The sequence below is a fragment of the Myxocyprinus asiaticus genome, chromosome 5, assembly GCF_019703515.2.
Source record: "Myxocyprinus asiaticus isolate MX2 ecotype Aquarium Trade chromosome 5, UBuf_Myxa_2, whole genome shotgun sequence".
Lineage (NCBI taxonomy): Eukaryota > Metazoa > Chordata > Actinopteri > Cypriniformes > Catostomidae > Myxocyprinus > Myxocyprinus asiaticus.
The window spans coordinates 5,858,917-5,881,903 of NC_059348.1; the positions used below are offsets into that span (position 1 = coordinate 5,858,917).

Genomic DNA, 22,987 nt, shown 5'->3' on the forward strand with positions numbered 1-22,987 from the left:
TTCTGTGGAGGCAAAGCATAGATCTAGAAGGGTCAGAGACGAATAATAAAATATCATCTGCGTAAAGCAAAAGCTCATGCGCCATACCTCCCGCCATCACCTCAGGAAAATCATCCTACTTTCTTATCGCAGCTGCTAATGGTTCCAGGGCAAGACAGAACAATAATGGGGAAAGAGGGCAACCCTGCCAGGTGCCCCTATCCAGAGTAAAATAATCTGAAATTAATCCATTTGTTTGTAACGCAGCTGACGGGTGTCTATAAAGTAACTTAATCCATCCAATAAACATACCCCCAAACCCTTACATTTCCAAAATCTTAAAAAGATAATCCCATTCTACCATATCAAATACCTTTTCGCCATCAAGTGAGATGGCAGTGACCAGAGTCTGATCATTCGCCACTGACCACATGATATTGATGAAACGCTTAATGTTATCAGAAGAGCTGTGCCCTGAATAAACCCCACCTGATCAATATGTATAAGAGATGTCATAACTTTACTTAATCGATTAGCCAAAATTTTTGACAATATTTTAACATCTAGCTGGATCAGGGAAATTGGACGGTAACTCTTACTCTCACTTGGATCTTTGCCCTATTTAAGAATCAGACTGATTGGGGCCTGAGTAGCTCAGCGAGAAAAGACACTGACTACCACCCCTGGAGTTGCAAGTTCGAATCCAGGGCGTGCTGAGTGACTCCAGCCAGGTCTCCTAAGCAACCAAATTGACCCGGTTGCTAAGGAGGGTAGAGTCACATGGGGTAACCTCCTTGTGGTCACTATAATGTTGTTCTCACTCTCAGTGGGGCGCGTTGTGAGTTGTGCGTGGATGCCGCAGAGAACAGCGTGAAGCTTCCACACGCACTATGTCTCCGCGGTAACGCGCTAAACAAGCCACGTGATAAGATGCGCGGATTGACGGTCTCAGATGCAGAGGCAACTGAGAATCATCCTCCGCCACCCAGATTGAGGCGAGTCACTACGCCAACACAAGGACTTGGCGTGCATTGGGAATTCAGCATTCCAAATTAGGAAGAAAATGGGAGAAATTTTTTTTTAAAGCATTATTAATATCAATGGCCGAGGTAAAAATTTCACCACCAGCAGATATCACTGAGGGAATGGTAGAAAAATACTCTCTCTGCTTTATATATCTACCCAAAAGCTTTCCTGCTTTGTCCACCGACTCAAAATATGACTGTTTTGCCCTGAATAGCCAAAACTCCACCCTCTGTGACAAAATAGCATTATATTACAAAATAGGCCCCCGCTGCCGCATATCTTTATTTCAATTGGGTCAATTCCCTGAGGCCATCAAATGACATTCGCCGCTTTAGCTCTGCCTCGGCACTTTTAATATTCCCTTCCAACTCCACAAGTTCTCGTGCTTTGGATTTTTTAATGAATGAGGCATACTGTATCATCCAACCCCTAAGAATTGCTTTAAGTGCCTCCCAAGCCACGCCTACAGAGGATACTGAGGACCTCCAGATAAACATTGATTTCAGCCTTTAACATTTGTTGGAAATCAGGATTTTGCAAAAGGGATACATTAAAGCACCAACTATATGATTTCTTTTTCTCCATATGTGGCAACACCTCTAAACACACCAGGGCGTGATCTAAGACTAAAATGTTTCCAATAGAGCAATCAACAACAGATGAAATGAGGGACTTAGATATAATAAAAAAATCTATTCTAGAATAAATCTTATGGACTGATGAAAAGAATGTATAGTCCCTACCCGATGAGTTCAAAAGTCTGTAAGACCAAGATATTTACACATCCTGTGAAGCATCAATGTTGCTTTAGGGGTCTTGCAAACCTTTGCTTCACTATGATCAAGGACTGAGTCCATCAATAGATTAAAGTCCCCACCCAATATTATATCATGAGGGGTGCCAGCAGCTTGCAACATCCCCTTAAGATCTATAAAAAAGCCCTGATCATCAGCATTAGGTACGTAAATATTAGCCAAAATCAACTTTTGCCCCTAAATTTCTGCTAAAACAATAATGACTGTTCCTAATTTATCTTTACTCTGTTTGAGACATTTGAATTGTAAATGCTTACTTAGTGTAATGACTCCCCTGCTCTTACTTGAGCCAGCACTAAAGAAAAAAATGCCCACCCCATATCTTCCTAAATTTTTCAGCTTCCTACGGGGAAAGATGCGTTTCTTGAAGAAACACTATATCATATTTCTTTTGTTTAAGAAAATAAATAACCTTCCTTCTTTTTATGGGGTGCCCCAACCCATTCCCATTCCACATGGAGACAATCCACTCATTAACATCTGACATTGACATATTAGAAAAATAGATTGTGTGTCAAAAACAAAATTATAAAGACCACATTCCAACATTAGTGCAATAATCAAACCCCGAACTTCCCCCAGAACAAAACAAACACAAAAAAGAAAAACATGCGCATTAACCCCACGCACGACAGCACCAACCGGCGTCCATACCTCTAAACTCAAACAGTCCATGTACGCCTATGAGAGCCCCCGTGACATCTTTGCTGTCAGATTGCTCAAGTCTGGTCTTTATATACAGATTTTGTGAGACAGAATTACATACCAGAAGAAAATCAATAAAATAAACTCCAGCCAATAGGCAGATTTTACAAACGTGTAGATCTGTCTGCATAACTGTCCCCAAGGTGTGTTCCTCCGCAAAACAAATTCCAGCCTCTAGCGGAACCAGCACACTCACAAAAAAAGCTTTCAGTTTCCTCGGACAGTCAAATGAATGTTCAGTGAGCTGGCTGTTACATGAGTGCAGCAGATGACTTAATCCTTTCAAATGTCCTGCAAAAAATACTGCACAAAACAAACTCCAGCCAATAGGAGGCACAAGCACAAAGAACATGCAGATTCATCCACAAACTGTCCTGAAGGAGTGTTACTACACAAAACAAACTCCAGCTGCTAGGTGGAACCAGCACAAAAAAAAAACAAAAAAAGGCACCCAGTTTCCTCGAACAGTCAAGTGAATATTCAGTAAGTGAGGTCCACTCGGCTACAAAGCGAGCACCACACAATGACTTACTAGTTCCATTGACTTTATGAAGGACAATAATTGCTGTGGGCATGTAAATATTTTGCGGCCATCCTTAGTATCTATTCTCAATGTGGCCAGGAACATCAGTACAAAAGCGACCTTCCATTGATGTAAGAGTTTCTTGCATTCCTTGAATCGATCATGTTTCTCTCGTCGAATTCGCAAAGTCTGGGAACAAGAAAATGTTGTGGTTCTTCCAAGAAAGCCTTCCTTTGCTCCTTGCCTTGTCTAAAACGAGATCTTTATCGGATTATCTCAGAAATTTGGCCAGAATTGACCAGAATTGACAGAATTGAGGGTGAGCCTGTCACCCTCAGTCGATCTCGCTCGATTTCCAGCTTATGGCCTGTTATGTCGAGCAGACTCAGAAAGAGCTCGTACAGAAATTCCACCATATTCTGACCCTCTGCTCGCTCAGGAATTCCAACAATTCTGACATTGTTTCGCCAGTTACGACTCTCAAAGTCTTCCAACTTTTCCCAAACATGTTCCGCTAGCGGATAAGCAGCTAATTCCCTCTCCGATGACTCCAGATAATCGATCCGTTTCTCAACATCTGACACTCTTGTAACCACCTCAGTGAATTTTCGTCTCCATGGATCGATCAACGTATTACAGCAAGATCCTCCAAGTCAGCAACGACCCTAGTCAGCATTGCCATCATACTCAACTGAATCTTTTCCACCGCATCATCCAAATTGAGTCCCAGGCTCAAGGCCTCCAGAGAGCCTTCAGCTTGAGCACGTAAGTGTCTTTTAATGTCTCTGGAGCCCGAGGATTTTCAATTCTTTGACATATTGTCTTCCTAGTACAGTTATGAATCAGAATGTATCGAATATCACCGGTTTATGACATAAAAAGTATTAAAACCAGCAAAGTGCGCAGAGCTCGCTGCTCACACATCTGAACCTTGCATGGCGTCATGTGACCTCCTGAATTAGGGATGTTAATGATACATCGAAAATCGATTAATTGTTGTTAATAATTTGATCGATTAAGCTTATCGATCATCGATTAATAAATTTCAGGACAAATGCGAAGTAATCCGAAAATAAGGCTGTCTATACAGTCACCCGCCGCTAGAGGGCACTTGCGCTCTGCATGTCACTTATCCAAATCACAGAAGAGATGTGGCACAGATCAGAGAGGAAGCGGGCTTCATGTAAACAATGTTGGAAAGTTTCTCTTTTCTACACATACCATGATAGTGTGTTAAAGTACAACATGAAAACAAGCACTGTTGATCTCCTTGTTTCATCCCAACCTACAATTACGTCAGCGATCACTGGGAAAGCACGAAGGTACATTCAGCTGACCTCACACTTTCGCCAGAGAAGCAGTATATAAATATATCTTAAGATAGAAGTTACTACTAACAGTATTTCATTAACAGTAATTAAACAATTCCCAAATTTGAACTAAACATAGCCTAAATGTATAAATACACTGAACTAAGAATACTTTTCAGAGGAAAATGACAATACTTGCATTTCTTAAGTGTATTAATTTAAATTATATTTAAACAGTACGCAACATGCACATATTATTTGGAGTCACCCACGTGCGTTTTGCGATATTAACATTAACGATTACTAGATTAACTGATTGTTAATTTCCACGATGATCGATTATGAAAATGTCTGAAAATTAACTTCCCTAATCTGAATTGTCCAGTAATCATTGGCTGATGCTTGGAAAGGTTAGCTGCAACAGGGTCAATGTTGAAATCGTTTGAACTTTTAGCCCATCAATGCAATGCTTAAAAGCTAAAGCTGGTGCGAGTAAATGATAAAGCTGGCATTAGACTCCATTGAGCTCGATTTATTCGGCAATGCTGATGTGAGTCATGTGGAAATCCCTTGAGAGAGTGATTCACACCAGATATCTGAAGAATATTCATCATCATCGGCATGCCCACTAATGGAGCGTTGCCTTTGCTACTGTAAGCCGCAAACTCTCTCTGACCTGAGCTTGCTTTCAGGCAGTGGAGACCGAAATTGAGTGGGGCATGATTGGATTCGATAACTTTTGTCCACGTTGTTCTTGATCTGCCCACGGGTCGTTTCCAGGTCTTTGGGAGACTGTTTATGATGGTGCATAGTGCTCGTGCATGGTCCTCTTTGGATGCAGATCATGCACAAGTACAATTTACCATCATAAATGGTCTCCAAAGAAGAATATTACTAAACTAAAATAGCTCTGTAAAGAGGAATAGAATCCCATAGAAATGTTTGGTTACACAGCCACCATGGATAACATTCAGTGTTTGCAGTGTGTCGTATTTGTGGAGGAAAATGTTCGGATCAGATCCAAGCAGGTCAACAGTTTTTCAGTTCTTCAGTGTAAGAAGCCAATGGGTCACTGCAAGGGTCACTAGAGTCAAGCTAACTCTCCCTGCTTTAAGTTATTTTTCCTGTATTTCTGTAGTTTAACTGTTTTAAAGCTCGTATGATTTTATAACAACACCCACCAAATCTGGTGAACTGCCTGAAAGATTGTTACCTTAATGTTCCTCAGGAGTCTTTAAATAAAGATCAAGAATGAACACCAACCTCTTTGTTCCTCAATATCTTCATTTTTCATTCTGAATGATTCTGAAATACTGACGTCTTCACTCTCCTCTTTCAACTCCTCTTTAATAAACTCCATCTTTTCTGGGGCACTTATGCAGGTTCCAGAGGATACTTGGTGTCGGTTCTGCTTCGCTAAACCTTTAAAAGAGAATTTACAACTCATAAATAAAAATCAATTAAAACAGTTAATCATGATTAATCTCAGGATTTTTAAATGTAATGCATTCAGTTTCTCTTTAATATAAAGACACCAGTCAGAGGTCTGGTGCAGAAGTGCTCTTTACTCATCTCACTAGCTCTCTTCTTCAAAACAACTCTCTATCTATCTCCTGCCATCACACAAGCCATTTACCACAAGATGGGTTTCCACCCACTTATTTTTATACGCATTTTGGGATATTGCATAAAAACTCCTATTAAATTTATTAGGAACACAAGATGCGCATTAAACAAAAGTCATGTGACTGAATAACTCGTTCATAACTGGATAAACCAGCAGACCAATCATCGCATCTGAAATGTTGCTCTGGTCATCGGTGTCTAGAAAATCCAAAGCCTGCAAAGAGTTCGTAGAGCAAACGAGTCAAATACAAACTTGATGTGTCCAAGAGCAGGTTTACTGAAACTTAAAGATGGAGGAACGCACACACATAGTGCTCCAAGAACTGTGTGACGTGCTGTCGATCTCAGACATGAGACACAGTTCTTTACAGTGTTTTGTTTGTGTGTTCTAAACCGCGAGTATTTTATTAATAAGAGTCACAGTGGCTACAATTTTTCCAGAAGTGAGATGGAACACAAGATGGAAACGCTGCTTTATTCGCACACTGTTTTTGATAAATCAAATTTGCAACTTGGATGGAAACATAGCTATTGTAGCTACTTTTGATTCGAGTCTTCCCACTATATTTTCATAGCTACAGCTAATCAATGTAAATTATGAACACACAGATTCTACATTTCTCAAATTGCATAATAACTGGCCATCCAATTTTGCAACCACATATTACCCACACTTACACACTGGCGGCCAAAAGTTTGGAATAATGTACAGATTTTGCTCTTATGGAAAGAAATTGGTACTTTTATTCACCAAAGTGGCATTCAACAGATCACAATGTATAGTCAGGACATAAATAATGTGAAAAATTACTATTACAATTTGAAAAAAATTTTCAGAACTTTTTAAACTACTTCAGAGAGTTCTCATAAAAAAAAAAACCTCCATGTGCAGCAATGACAGCTTTGCAGATCCTTGGCATTCTAGCTATTAGTGTGTCCAGATACTCAGGTGACATTTCACCCCACGCTTCCTGTAGCACTTGTCATCGATGTGGCTGTCTTGTCGGGCACTTCTCACGCACCTTACAGTCTAGCTGATCCCACAAAAGCTCAATGGGGTTAAAATCCATAACACTCTTTTCCAATTATCTGTTGTCCAATGTCTGTGTTTCTTTGCCCACTCTAACCTTTTCTTTTTGTTTTTCTGTTTCAAAAGTGGCTTTTTCTTTGTAATTCTTCCCATAAGGCCTGCACCCCTGAGTCTTCTCTTTACTGTTGTACATGAAACTGGTGTTGAGCGGGTAGAATTCAATGAAGCTGTCAGCTGAGGACATGTGAGGCATCTATTTCTCAAACTAGAGACTCTGATGTACTTATCCTCTTGTTTAGTTGTACATCTGGCCTTCCACATCTCTTTCTGTCCTTGTTAGAGGTCAGTTGTCCTTTGTCTTTGAGACTGTAGTGTACACCTTTGTATGAAATCTTCCGTTTTTTGGCAATTTCAAGCATTGTATAGACTTCATTCCTCTAAACAATGATAGACTAACGAGTTTCTAGAGAAAGCGGTTTCTTTTTTTGCCATTTTTTAACTAAAACTGACCTTAAGACATGCCAGTCTATTGCATACTGTGGCAATTCAAAAACAAACACAATGGTAAGCTTCATTTAATGAACCAAATAGCGTTCAGCTGTGTTTGATATAATGGTAAGTGATTTTCTAGTACCAAATTTGTAATTTAGCATGATTCCTCAAGGATAAGGTGTTGAAGAAATGGGGCCTGTCTAGATTTGATCAAAAATGACTTTTTTTTAACATCAGTAATGTCCAGACTATACTTTGTGATCAGTTGAATGCCACTTTGGTGAATTAAAGTACCAATTTCCTTCCAAAACAGCTAAATCTGTACATTATTCCAAACTTTTGGCCGCCACTGTGTATATAGTAGGACTGCTGAACACATGGGATGGAAACGCTGTTTTATTCTCACATTGTTTTTGCGATATTAAGGTTTTTCGCATAAATTACATTCACAACATGGACAGAAACATAGCTATTGTTGCTACTTTTGAATCGAGTCTTACCACTGCATCTACATAGCTACAACTAATCAAAGTAAATTATGAAAACACAGATTCTACATTTCTAGAATTGCATAATAACTGGCCATCCAATTTTGCTGCCACATATTACCCACACTTATATATATCAGGACTGTTAATTTAACACGTTACTTTAGTGTGATTAATAATTAGGGCTGGGGAATTTAACACGTTCATTTCTGTGATTAACAGTTGACTGTTTAATGCATAAAAAATAAAAAATAAAAATTCAATTCATGTTGCTAAAATTGGCATAAATTAATTTTCAGGACATACACGCTCGACTCGACTGCACATTCTAGCACAGTAACTGATTGTATGCAGGGTTTTTCCTGCATAGAGAATTATGAGGCGGCCGCCTCCGTCAAATTTTGTGCCGCATCTGACTGTCAGGGTAAGGATAATGTTTGCCCTAAACTTCGACATTGTTTGCCACTGCTGTGAAATTAAACCACTATAAAAAAATCTCCATAGAGCCAGCAGAACTTAGGCAATAGCCCGCCATTAAGCTTAACAACAAGCAAGCTAATCAGGCGTTGGCTCAAAATAGCATTGTGCAGGGTCGGAAATGCCCCCAAAATTTGAGTTGATTATTTATATTGATAACATAACATAGTCATTCCTCTGTGGTCACCAGCACAATCACCTGACTTTTCCCCTAATAACAGCAGAAAGAAATAAACACGTGAACAGATTTATTGTACAGAGAATGGAGACTTCACCCGCAAGCAGTGAGCCAAGAAATGATTCTTCACCAGTTATGAAATCATGAAGTGTCTGATCCGGATAGTGTTTCTCTTCGACTTCATTTACCTCTTGATTTTCTGCTTTCACGTCCATCAGATCTAAAATGAAAACATAAAATGTCCTTTTTTATTTCAAAAGACAAATCTTAAAATTACCGCAATAAAATCGACCCCAAACGTCAAAAAACTACAGGTGACAAGTATCTATTTTTAATGTAATATAAACAGCAAGATCTTTTGTTTTATTTTTAAAGTCCTTTTCTTTGCTGTTTTTCTTTGATTAAATTATCTAGCAGCTCCTGCGAATTGATAAATAACTACAGAAACCAAATGCGTTTTATTTGCTGTTTTTGTCTGATTAAATATGAATTGATAATGATCTACAGCCATCAAATGTTGTGAACTGCTTGAAGTTTTATAACTTTAATCTTCATGAACAGACAATAATAAAGAATGGACACCAACCTCTTTGTTCCTCAGTATCTTCATTTTTCATGACATTTGAACTGCATGATTCTGGATAACTCATGTCCTCACTCTCTTCTTTAATAAACATCATTTCACAATGTTTTATCCCGCAGATCTCAGTTGAAACACCTGGAGTTATTCCTGTTCGTGTTGAAACAAGTCTTCGTTTAGGATGATGAGAATACTGGTGACATTTATAAACATGAATCCAAACTTACAGATTTGTTTTACTGCACTGTTTATCCTCTAATGTTCGTGTATGCAGTTAGCTCGTAATATTCAATGTGAGATGCTGGATATTTCTACTTGATCCAGTTTTCAATCATGCGGCGGTCTATTGTCCGATACTCGAATAATGTAGAAACAAACAAAACAACAATGCCAGAAGTTTCTGCAGGTTTATGAATATCAATATAGGGTGACCATACGTCCTCTTTTTTCCGGACATGTCCTCCCGGGATTACTAAATTTGCGAAAATGTCCGGAATTCAGCTTTAGTTGTATTATGATGTGCATCTGGTCTAATACTTCATTGTGTGTGCGCGCATATTTGCATTGCTTAAACCCCTCTTTGTAAGTCCCGCCTTCTCGCACACCAATTGGTCGATTTATAAGAGGCTTGCAGCAACTATTGGCCAAATTCCTGCCTGTCAATCTCTCCGCACTGTTGTGTTCGGCATCAAACAGTTGCTTGATAGTAGCAGCAAATGACAGCTGAGTGGAAACAATGCCTAAACGAAAGTGCAAATTTACAAAATTCCCATGCTTTCGTCCAGGTCGAGATCCGTGGGAAGCAGAATGTATGACATGTAAAGCTGGCACTTATGTGTCAACTGCTAATAAAGGTGCAAGTGATTTACAAGCATACATTAGCTCAAGTATAGAAAATGGCTATTATTCCCCACAAACTTTGCTTTTGTGATCAGGACAGTGATATTTTGAAATGTATCTATTTCCAATGAGAAAACATTTCTTTTCGTTCATATAAAGTCAGAAAAAACCAACATATGAATACAAATTAACATGTATTTATACTAAAGTAATACAAAAATGACTACAAAAGATATAGAAGTGAGTAGTTTTTCCAGATTGACGATTATACTGTAAATCACTTTCACGAATCAGCCCCCAAATGTAGTCTCCCATCATGTTCTTGTTATACTGTCCTTGGTAGCGGCGTCCAAAGTCCAGTATATCCTGATGGAAGCGCTCGCCTTGCTCCTCCGAGTACGCTCCCATGTTCTCCTTGAATTTATCACGATGTGCATCAAAGATATGGTCTTTGAGGGACATTCTACAGCCCATTGTGCCGTAGTTCTTCACCAGAGTCTCAACCAGCTCCACATAGTTTTCGGCCTTGTGATTGCCCAGGAAGCCCCGAACCACTGCGACAAAGCTGTTCCAAGCCGCTTTCTCCTTACTAGTGAGCTTCTTGGGGAATTCATTGCACTCCTTGATCTTCTTTATCTGTGGTCCGACGAAGACACCGGCTTTGACCTTTGCCTCAGACAGCTTAGGGAAGAAGTCTTGAAGGTACTTAAAGGCTGCCGACTCCTTATCTAGAGCTCTGACAAATTGTTTCATAATGCCCAATTTGATGTGCAGTGGTGGCATCAGCACCTTCCGGGGGTCCACCAGTGGCTCCCACTTGACGTTGTTCCTCCCCACAGAGAACTCAGTCCGCTGTGGCCAGTCCTGCCTGTGGTAGTGCACCTTGGTGTCCCTGCTGTCCCAAAGGCAAAGATAGCAGGGAAACTTGGTAAAACCGCCTTGGAGACCCATCAAGAATGCCACCATTTTGAAGTCTCCTATGACCTCCCAGCCATACTCATCATAATTCAAGGCGACCAGCGAGGTCTTGATGCTGTTGTAATCCTCTTTGTGGTGCACCGAGTGAGCCAGGGGAAGAGACGGTTACTTGTTACCATTATAGAGCAGCACGGCTTTGAGGCTACTGGATGAGCTGTCAATGAAGAGGCGCCACTCATTCTGGTTAAAGGCGATTCCATTTGCCTCGAACAGACTGGTCACATTGTGGCAGAAGCAGAGCCCATCTTGACAGGTGAAGAAGCTGGAAAAAGGTTGGTGACGCTTCCTATGATCTGCGACTTGCACACTTTCATCCAACAAGTTCCACTGCTTGAGCCTAGACGTCAAAAGCTCGGCATTGGGCTTGGTGAGACCAAGGTCTCTAATCAAGTCATTGAGGTCTTTTTGGTTGGGGTAGTATGGGTTTCTCTCCTCAGCTCCACCTCTGAAATCCCTCAAAGTCCATATCCTTTATGCTCATCTTGATAAATTCAAGGAGCACATGGGAGCATACACGGAGGAGCAAGGCGAGCGCTTCCATCAGGATATACTGGACTTTGAATGCCACTACCAAAGACAGTATAACGAGAACATGATGGGAGACTACATTTGGGGGCTGATTCATGACAGTGATTTACAGAATAATCATAAATCTCGAAAAACTATTCCTAAATCATTTGTAGTCATTTTTGTATTACTTTAGTATAAATACATGTTCATTTTGGATTCATACGTTGTTTTTTTTGTTTTTTTTGGACTTTATGTGAACGAAAAGACACAAATTCGCCCGTTTTCTCATTGGAAATAGGTCAATTTCAAAATATCACTGTCCTGGTCACAAAAGCAAAGTTTGTGGGGAATAATAGCCATTTTCTATACTTTTGAGGCATAAGCAATTAGAAAATAACACTTACTACCCAGGAACCAAAAAAATAAATAAATAAAAATCTTACACATTGTCTGCCCATGTAAACATACTCAGTGTCATTGTCTGGAGTACCATTAAGTTTTGTTCTCACAGAAACTACTGGAATAACCAAACCCATTAATTAGAAGGAGGTGTCCACATACTTCTGGCCTTATAGTGTATTACTGATTCATTCTAAATTATTATTATTAATTTTTTTATCATTTAAAATAATAGGCAATTCAAAGTGTTATTTTGTTTTGAAAATATGACCATATTTACATTTATTAATGGTTAATTTCTGTATTAATTTCTGCTACTGAAACAAACTACAAAAACATATGTAAAAGCAATACTGTCTCTTCATCACTCCAATTAAGGCCTTTAAAATCACTCTTCAACATTTTAAGGTCCCCAGTTCTTGTTTTCTGTGATGGCATGAAGTACATGAATATTTAATGAGGTAAGCACTGAGGCAGGTTCTGATTGGATGTCTATTGCTGCATTGCTTGCTATAATGGGCTTTTCACACAAAAGGTGGCACGATTATGCGAGGTTATTCATCGGCAAATAGCCCATTCACATTAAACATGAGGCAAATTGCTGTTAGCACATTGACGCCTTTACAATAGGCCTGTTCCCACCTGGTTTTAAGATGCAATTTCGGTGATCCGATCACGAGGTCAGCCGAGACACATTGCTGTTTCCACTTGGTTTTACAGTACCATGAGTCTCAAATGTGTCTAGCCAATTCAGACCGTTTTGCCATCACGTGTGACCAATCATTGTAAAGAACTGACTCAAATGAGTGATGCATTTGTGAACCGGACATCTTTAGTTCTGATTCAAAATTGGCAATAGTAAACACTGGTGTGATGTATGATGTAGTGGTTTAGCTTTTGTCAAAGCTTTGCCACTACCTAATAAAAAATATAGCTTTGCTATATTTTATATTATATCTACTGACACACAAATCATGACTAGTATTAAAAGTGATCAGTAGCTCTTTGATACCACCTGCTAGTAGAATCTCCAAACTGCAAATACAGGAACTGAGTTTAGACTTTGTGCTGAGAATAGATGTGGTTCTCAAATGTTATTAACATACAGTACACCCACAGTTTGTACACATACACCTAAAGATAACGTAAGCACTACCGCCCATGCCCAATTGTGCTGGCACAAAAACTGAGGTTGGATTAGCTCTCTAATGAAAATTGGATAAGACATAGCACACTGTCATTGTGCATAACATTGTGCCTAGCGCGGCCATGGAAACAGAACCCTTTTTGTGCCCAACAGGTGTAATATTTAAGCAACAACACACAAGAGGTCACATTGTATATTGTGGTTATTAAATGACTATTTTTTTCCTGAATTCTGTATTTGACAGTTTAATTACATTTTACTTTCAAAATGGTGTCTAATCAAATAAATTAATTAAAACTAATCCCTGCTGGCTGTAGTTTGTTTTGAGTTTTTTTTTTTTTTACGGGACATTGGAATAATTACGTCATCCGCTGAACTTATAACAGCCGGCTAACTAAACATTTGTTTGTCTGTCTGAGGAATCTGAATGGTTTTATATCAGCTGGAATTTGTTTTGTGGAAGATCACACCTTTGAGACAGTTCTGTGAATGAATCTACACGTTCTTAGTGTTCATTCTTGCTATTGACTGGGGTTTATTTTACAAAGTATTTTCTGTTATGTAATTTTGTCTCACAAATTTGTGAGGCAAAATTGAGCAATCCGATGGCAATGTTGTCGTGGGGACTCATGGGCGTTCATGGACCTTTTGAGTTTAGAGGGATTGACGCCGGTTGGCGCTGTCGTGCACGGGGTTAATGTGCACGTTTTTCTTTTTTCTGTTTGTTTTGTTCGGGGGGATGTTTGGGGGTTGATTGTTTCACTAATGGGGAATGTGGTCTATATAATTTTGTTTTTGACATACAATTTATTTTTTTTACTATATCAAAATGTCAAATGTTAATATGAGTGGATTGTCTCTCTCCACATGGAATGTAAATGGGTTGGGGCACCCCATAAAAAGAAGGAAAGTTATTACTTTTCTTAAGCGTAAGAAATATGATATAGTGTTTCTTCAAGAAACAAATCTTTCCCCGCAGGAAGCTGAAAAATTTGGGAAGATATGGGGTGGACATGTTTTTTTTAGTGCTGGCTCAAGTAAGAGCAAGGGAGTTATTATATTGGTAAATAAACATTGACAATTCAAATGTCTCAAACAGATTAAAGATAAATTAGGAAGAGTAATTATTGTGTTAGTTGAAATTCAGGGGTAAAGGTTGATTTTGGCTAATATTTACGCACCTAATGCTGATGATCAGGGCTTTTTTATAAATCTTGAAGGGATGTTGCAAACCGCTGGCACCCCTCATGATATAATATTGGGAGGAGACTTTAATATTTTGATGGATTCAGTCCTTGATCACAGTGAAGCAAAAGTGTGTAAGCCCCCTAGAGCAACATTGACGCTTCACAGGATGTGTAAAAATCTTGGTCTTACAGACATTTGGAGACTTTTGGACCCATCTGGTAGGGACTATACATTTTTTTCATCAGTCCATAAGATTTATTCTAGAATAGATTTTTTTTTTATTATCCAAATCCCTCATTTCATCTGTTGTTGATTGCTCAATTGGAAATATCTTAGTCTCAGATCATGCCCTGGTGAGTTTAGAGGTGATGCCACATATAGAGAAAAATAAATCTTATAGTTGGCGCCTTAATGTATCCCTTCTGCAAAATCCTGATTTCCAACAAATGTTAAAGACTGAAATCAATGTTTATATGGAGACCAACTGGTCCTCGGTATCCTCTGTGGGCGTGGCTTGGGAGGCACTTAAGGCTGTTCTTAGGGGTCGGACCATACAGTATGCCTCATTCATCAAAAAATCCAAAGCACAAGAACTTGTGGAGTTGGAAGGAAATTGACCTGACTGAAATACAGGTATAATACTATTCTGTCGCAGAAAGTGGAGTTTTGGTTATTCAGGGCAAGACAGTCATACTTTGAGTCAGATGATAAAGCAGGAAAACTTTTGGCTAGACATATAAAGCAGAGAGAGACTTTTTCTATCATTCCCTCAGTGAAATCTTCTTGTGGTGAAATATTTACCTCGGCAATTGATATTAATAATGCTTTTAAAGAGTTCTATCTTGATCTCTATAGGTCCACGTCTTCGTCTACTGATGAAGATATTAGGAACTTTGTGGAACCATTAGATCTTCCTAAACTGACGACTGAGCAAAAAAATTATCTTGATTCTGAGATAACCTTGGAGGAGCTTGTTGAGGTAATTAAGTCCCTGCCTACAGGCAAGGCTCCGGGGCCTGACGGCTTTGCTGCTGAGTTTTTCAAATCTTATGCTACAGAACTGGCTCCACTTTTGTTAGAAGTTTATACTGATTCTTTAAAGAATGGAAAGCTTCCGCCAACCATGACACAAGCCCGGATCAGTCTGATTCTAAAAAAGGATAAAGATCCAAGCGTGTGTAAAAGTTACTGCCCAATTTCCCTGATCCAGTTAGATGTAGAAATTTTGTCCAAAATTCTGGCTAATCGATTAAGTAAAGTTATGACATCTCTTATACATATAGATCAGGTGGGGTTTATTCGAGGCCGTAGTTATTCTGATAATATTAGGCGTTTCATCAATATCAGTGGTCAGTAGCAAATGAACAATCTCCGGTTGCTGCCATCTCTCTTGATGCCGAAAAGGCGTTTGATATAGTAGAATGGGATTATCTTTTTAAGATTTTGGAAAGGTATGGGTTCGGGAATACATTTATTGGTTGGATTAAGTTACTTTATAGACACCCTGTAGCAGCGGTACAAACAAATGGGTTAATTTCAGATTACTTTACTCTGGATAGGGGCACCCGGCAGGGTTGCCCTCTTTCCCCATTATTGTTCTGTCTTGCCCTGGAACCATTAGCAGCCGCAATAAGAAAGGCGGATGATTTTCCAGGGGTGACGGCGGGAGGTGTAGCGCATAAGCTTCTGCTTTACGCAGATGATATTTTATTATTCATCTCCGACCCCACTAGATCCATGCCTTGCCTCCACAGAATTATTAACTCCTTTTCCAAATTCTCAGGATACAGAGTCAATTGGTCTAAATCCGAAGCTTTGGCTTTGACAGTGTACTGTCCAGTAACGGCTTTTCAGCCAAGCGCCTTCATGTGGCCCAAACAGGGAATTAAGTATTTGGGAATTTTATTCCCAGCAAAATTTGTCTGATTTAGTTAGTTAATTTTGATCCCTTAATAAAAAAGTTTTCGAATTATGTGGGTAGGTGGGCTTCATTACACTTATCGATGATTGGGAAGGTTAATGTTATTAAAATGAACTGCATTCCAAAATTTAACTATCTGCTACAATCTCTCCCTGTAGATGTCCCTCTCTCTTATTTTAAGCAATTTGATAGCATAGTGAAGTCCTTCATTTGGAATGGTAAACGTCCCAGGTTAAATTTCATTAAATTACATAGGCCGATTGACAAAGGTGGGTTAGGCCTACCCAAGATTTTATTTTATTATTATGCATTCGGTCTTAGACATTTGGTTCATTGGTCACTTCCACCTGAGAGAGCTCCTCCCTGGTTTTGTATTGAAAAGGAAGTTCTTGCCCCTATCTCGCCACTGCAAAGCCTTTCGATTAAACTAGCTGGAGAGGTTAAGTCGCACCCCGTTATTTTGCATTTGCACTCGATATGGACAAAAGTGTCCAGAGTGTTTAATTCTGATATTTATTTAAACGTAGCCTCGAGCATATGGCTGAACCCTAAACTATGTATTAATAAGTCCCCTTTCTGTTGGTCAGATTGGATTGTGAGGGGGGTTAATACACTTGGTGACCTGTATGAGGGTGGAGTATTGAGGTCTTTTGAAAATTTGATTCAACATTTTGGGATTCCCAGATCTCAATTTTATGAGTATTTACAGCTGCGCCACCTGCTCTGCTCTGTTTTTGGGAGTAGCACACACCCCCCTAGAGCGGCAGATACTCTGGAAGTGGTGATTGCTGCTTTTGGGAAGTGTCATGAGGCATCAGTGTATTACTCCTTGTTAATTCAGAGTCTGGGGGACCGAGCTTTAAATTCTCTTAAAAGATTATGGGAGAAAGATTTAAACTTGGTATTGGAGGATGGAGTGTGGGCAAGGATTCTAAAAAACATAAAGTCTGCATCTAGAGATGCAAGGGTTCGCCTTATGCAATTCAAGATTTTACATAGATTGTATTGGACCCCCTCTAGATTGTATAGGCTTGGTCTTAAGGACACACCCATCTGCTGGCGATGCCATACTGAAGATGGAGAAACCATCCATGTTTTTTGGGGGTGCCTTAAGATCCAAGAATTTTGGCTGAAGGTGCAAAGTTTTGTGTGTGATGTGTTGGGCACTCAGGTCTCGTTCTGCCCCAGACTCTGCATTTTGGGAGATAGGGAGGTCATGGATTTGGTAGATAAGTACATGAAGGACTGGGTTTTGACCGGTGTGATGATTGGTAGACAGGTTATTTTGAGGAGTTGGAAGTCGGATGGAGCACCCTCGTTCCCGGAGTGGTGTGCGGAGATGGGGAGGGTGGCTGCCTTCGAGGAGGGGTCGAGCATTAGGATGGGGGTTAGGGAAACTTACAATAAGAAATGGGGCAATTATTAAGCATTTTTGAGGGAATCTCGAGGTGGGGTGGTGGAGGGAGTAATTTAGAGTTTTTTATTTATTTATTTATTTTATTATTCTTATACCTGTTTATTGTATGTTATTTTATGTTGTTGTTTTAGTTTTCTGTGTGTGTGTGTGTGTGTGTCTATATTCTATTGACCACAGGGGTGTTCGTGGGGGGGTCAGGGTGGGTTGAGAGTTTGGTAGGGGGAGGGGATATAGTGGGGGTTTAATGTTAAAAGATTTTGATTCATTATATAGCTGTTGTTGTATTTCTTGTGTTAATTTATGAATCAATAAAAAATGTTAATAACAAAAAAAAAAAAAAAAAATTAAAACTAATCAAATGAAAAAAAATCAAATGTAATTTTTCAGTATAACACTGCGTGATATTTATCATTGAAGTGATTTTATACAAAGTCCTCACAGCACAATCAGAAACAACAATGGAGATATTTTTGTGCTGCACAAAAGAAAATCACAGATGTGTGAAATTGCTTTAATACTTCATTATTATTATCATTATTTAATTATAGTGAACATTGCATTACTATCCTTTAATACATTTTTGTTGTTGTTGTTGTTGCCCCCCCCCCATTTCACATGTCCATTTAAATCAAGCTTTTGCTTTGGAGTTTCTGTGTTAAATCAGCAGTCTGACCATTGTCATTGCTTAAAGGTTAAAACTCAAATATTTCACAAAAGCAATGTTGGAACGGAAAAAATATATATATATATATTTTGAAGAATATTAATATTTAAACTATTTCCTCATAGCAAGGCTGATATATGACAGCAGATTAGTAGAGAACGCACATGATAGAGCTTCGTTCATGACAGTCACCCTTCGATGTTGTTTCACAATGTGCAGCCGCCGGCAGTGACAAAACGTTTGATGTATTGAGTGAGTGTCCACCGAAATGACAGTTCATTTTTAAACTCAGTGATTGCGTAGATTTATATAGAGGAAAAAAGCACGTACGGATCAAATGTGCGTCCATGTATCAGGCGCAGCGTGTAAGGTAAGGCACGAGTATTATGCTTGCTTTTCACATTTCTTTATTATAATGCCTTCAAATTCCATAAGAAAATTATTTAAACACTGTATTGCACTAATTTCAGTCATTGTTGTATCAACCTGATATGTTCAAAAAAATAATCAAATGAAATTAAATAAAAAATAAAACCTAAAAATAACCATTGGGCAATGTTCTGTTTAGGTTCTTATTAGTTTCTTATTAGGCTGTCAAACAAAAACATCCCTGCAATGTTCTGGGAAGGTTCGTTTATGGTTATAAAAATAAAACCTAAAAATAACCATTAGGGAACATGATGTGTAGGTTCTTATTAGGTTGTTACACAAAAACCTCCCTTCAACATTCTGGGAACGTTAGTTTATGGTTGCAAAAAAATAAAACCTAAAGAGAACGTACCTAGAACGTTAGGAATTGGTTACCAAACAAATAACCAAATGGGAACCAAATGTAAACATTAAGGGAACGTGCTGTGTTTGCTAGGAGGGGCCGGTTGCACCTTAGCCTAGTTGTGGCATAAATGGGCATTAAGTCACAATTCACCCACTACTACTGTATTTTCTGGAATATAAGTCATCATATTTTTTTCATCGTCTGAAAGGTCATGTGACTTGCAGTCCGAAGTGACTTATATACATAATTTATTAGTAACTGATGTCGGCCAGTCAAACATGCTGCACAATAAAACACATAAGCTTACACACAAACAGATGAAAATACAGAAATATGTCATAGAGACGGTAGTATAGTGTTTTAAAGTTCCCTATTCAGAGTATTTTGCCTTTACAAATTATTTTATGCAGCCAGTTTAAATATTATGTCCCATCATGACATTATTGTTATAACAGATGACACGCTGTCAAACGCAGCTCCTCACATGCCCACAAAATTATGTTTCTTCACACTCGTAGTAAAAACATTAGGTCAGTGAACAGGATAATTAATGCATAGCAAACAGGGTTTCAAATACTATGGCTACTCTCCAGTATGCACTTTCTCATGTGCTTCCAGGTCTTCTAAATGAGTGAAACTCTTTTCACAGTGTAAACACTTATTTTCTTTAATATGGATTCTTTGGTGTATCTTCAAGTTGCCGGCTCCTGCAAAGGCATCGCCACACTCAGGGCACACATGAGTTTTCACAGTAGTATGACTTTCCTGGTGCTCTTTGAAATGGTACGGGCACAAAAAACTCTTTCCGCAAAAGGAACACAAATGGGGCTTCTTTGCATGAATTGTCAGGTGTCCCTTCAGGGCTGATTCTGACATAAAACTTCTATCACACTGATCACAGTTAAATGACTTTGCTTCATTGTGCTTAGAGTAAAGATGATTTTGAAGATTATTAAAATATGTGAATCTCTTTCCACAGTGAGGGCATTTGAAAGGCATCCCTCCAGTGTGAATTCTTATGTGATCCTTTAGGCTTTCTCTCTGTGAGAAACTCTTTCCACACTGAGGGCACATGTAAGGCTTTACTCTTGAGTGAGTTTTCATGTGGGTATTAAGGCTTATTTTTTGTCTGAAACTCCTTCCACAATGATGACATGTGAAAGGCTTCTCTCCAGAGTGAATTCTTATGTGGTTATCAAGGCTTATTTTCTGTGTGAAACTCTTTTCACACTGTGGACATGAGAAAAGCTTCTCTCCAGTGTGAATTCTCAGGTGACTCTTAAGATTTCCTTTCTCTCTGAAACTCTTTCCACACTGAGGGCATATGAAAGGCTTCTCTCCAGAATGAATTCTTATGTGTACTTTAAGGTGGTCTTTCCGTTTGAAACTCTTTGCACACTGAGGGCAGGTAAAAGAATTTGTGACTTTTGTTCTTTGATTTGTTTGTTGTGAGAAATTCATTTCAGTCTGTGAGCAACTAAATGATTGCTCTGCAGTTACATAATCATAAGGCATCTGAAAGTGACGTGTCTCCTCCACTTCATTCAGTTCTTGACTTTCTTCTTTCCCTTCCATCAGACCTAAAATAAACATATTTAATAGTTAACCAATTTAAGGGCAATAAATGTAAAACGAAAAGAAAATTATTCAAACAATATGTCAGAAAATGTTATTCTTAGTAGAGGGGCCTTTCGTGGTTGTGTCTATAATTTTCTCTCTGTCAATGAATTAATGAACTGTAAGCACAATTTTAATCTTTTTAAATAAAATGATGATATGGCATTGGTGGGCCTCAACAAGGATAATGGAGAAAACTTGGATCAATATATGAAGTGAGCAAATGGTTTACTGAAATAGTGCAACAACAGTGCATTGGAACTGATAATAAATCAAACCAAAGAACTGATGATCAACAAAACAAGAAGTCATAGTATTTCAAATTGCAATAAATAAGCACCATCCTGAAATTTTTTATAGTTTCGAATCGACAATTACATATCTCGACTGTAAATTGTGCTTCACTTTTGATACAAAACTTATATACACACACTGGCAGCCAAAAGTCTGGAATAATGAACAGATTTTACTGTTTCGGAAGGAAATTGGTACTTTCACCAAAGTGGCATTCAACTGATCACAAAGTATAGTCAGGACATTACTGATGTAAAAAAAACAGCACCATCACTATTTGAAAAAAGTCATTTTTAATCAAATCTAGACAGGCCCCATTTCCAGCACCCATCACTTCAACACCTTATCCTTGAGTAATCATGCTAAATTGCTAATTTGGTACTAGAAAATCACTTGCCATTATATCAAACACAGCTGAACGCTATTTGGTTCATTAAATGAAGCTTACCATTGTCTTTGTGTTTGTTTTTGAGTTGCCACAGTATGCAATAGACTGGCATGTCTTAAGGTCAATATTAGGTCAAAAATGGCAAAAAAGAAACCACTTTCTCTAGAAACTTGTCAGTCAATCATTGTTTTGAGGAATGAAGGCTGTACAATGCTTGAAATTGCCAAAAAACTGAAGATTTCATACAAAAGTGTACAAGACAAAGGACAACTGGCTCTAACAAGGACAGAAAGAGATGCAGAAAGACAGATGTACAGCTAAACAAAAGGATAAGTACATCAGAGTCTCTAGTTTGAGAAATAGATGCCTCACATGTACTCAGCTGACAGCTTCATTGAATTCTACCCACTCAACACCAGTTTCATGTACAACAGTGAAGAGAAGACTCAGGGGTGCAGGCCTTATGGGAAGAATTACAAAGAAAAAGCCACTTTTGAAACAGAGAAACAAAAAGAAAAGTTTAAAGTGGGCAAAGAAACACAGACATTGGACAACAGATAATTGGAAAAGAGTGTTATGGATTTTAACCCCATTGAGCTTTTGTGGGATCAGCTAGACTGTAAGGTGCGTGAGAAGTGCCCGACAAGACAGCCACATCGATGACAAGTGCTACAGGAAGCGTGGGGTGAAATGTCACCTGAGTATCTGGACACACTAATAGCTAGAATGCCAAGGATCTGCAAAGCTGCCATTGCTGCAAATGGAGGATTTTTTGATGAGAACTCTCTGAAGTAGTTTAAGTGTTTTAACTTAACATTAGTTAAAATGTTTTCAAATTGTAATAGTAATTTTTCACGTTATTAATGTCCTGACTATATATTGTGATCAGTTGAATGCCACTTTGGTAAATAGAATTACCAATTTCTTTCCATAAGAGCAAAATCTGTACATTTTTCCAAACTTTTGGCCACCAGTGTATATATATATATATATATATATATATATATATATATATATATATATATATATATATATATATAGCGTTTATTTTTTTTATTTTTTATTTTTTTTTACTTTTTTCAGATTATTCAGATGTTTTGTTTAGGCGCAGCGTTGTTCTACAAGTGCTCCAAGAGACGCAAGCGAGGGAAGCGAGCCGGTGCGCTTGTGAAGCTTTGTCAGCGAGGCTTTATGACTCCGCTGCCGAGTATTCATCTGGCGAATGTCCGCTCCCTCGCCAACAAAACAGACGAACTGCTTCTGCTCACTCAAACAAATAAGGAATTTTCTAACTCCGCTGCTCTGTTTTTCACAGAAACCTGGCTGAATGAAGCTATCCCGGACAGTGCGTTACATCTGCTGGACTTCCAGCTGTTCAGAGTGGATCGTGTTGCGGAACCATCGGGGAAAATTAGAGGCAGTGGAACATGCTTTTACATCAACGAAGGTTGGTGTATAGATGTAACAGCGTTGAAGATGATGTGCTGTCCTAATTTAGGAGTTTTCCTTGTTTATTCTGGTGAGTGTGTACATCCCACCACAAGCATGGTTGAACGCAGCGTTGCAACAGCTAGCTGATCATATCACAGACATGAAGCAACAACACCCGGACTTTCTTAT

At 38.8% G+C, this 22,987-nt stretch overlaps 1 protein-coding gene across 16 annotated transcripts in view; it reads right to left on the reverse strand.

The window, feature by feature from the left end:
- LOC127440730 (gastrula zinc finger protein XlCGF57.1-like) overlaps positions 1-22,987 on the reverse strand; it is a 518,561-nt gene that overhangs the window by 190,136 nt on the left and 305,438 nt on the right. For 3 of the 16 annotated variants that reach the window (XM_051697513.1, XM_051697515.1, XM_051697530.1), the window contains 2 exons: positions 8,780-8,869; positions 5,622-5,780 (listed from right to left, as the gene is read on the reverse strand). The exons of 10 other annotated variants lie outside the window; for them this stretch is intronic. In XM_051697513.1, coding sequence (XP_051553473.1) covers positions 5,622-5,780; positions 8,780-8,869 — 249 coding nt within the window. Of the gene's footprint in view, positions 1-5,621; positions 5,781-8,779; positions 8,870-9,235; positions 9,449-22,987 lie in introns of those variants that run through there. 3 more of the 16 variants (XM_051697531.1, XM_051697524.1, XM_051697529.1) reach the window with 3 other exon arrangements.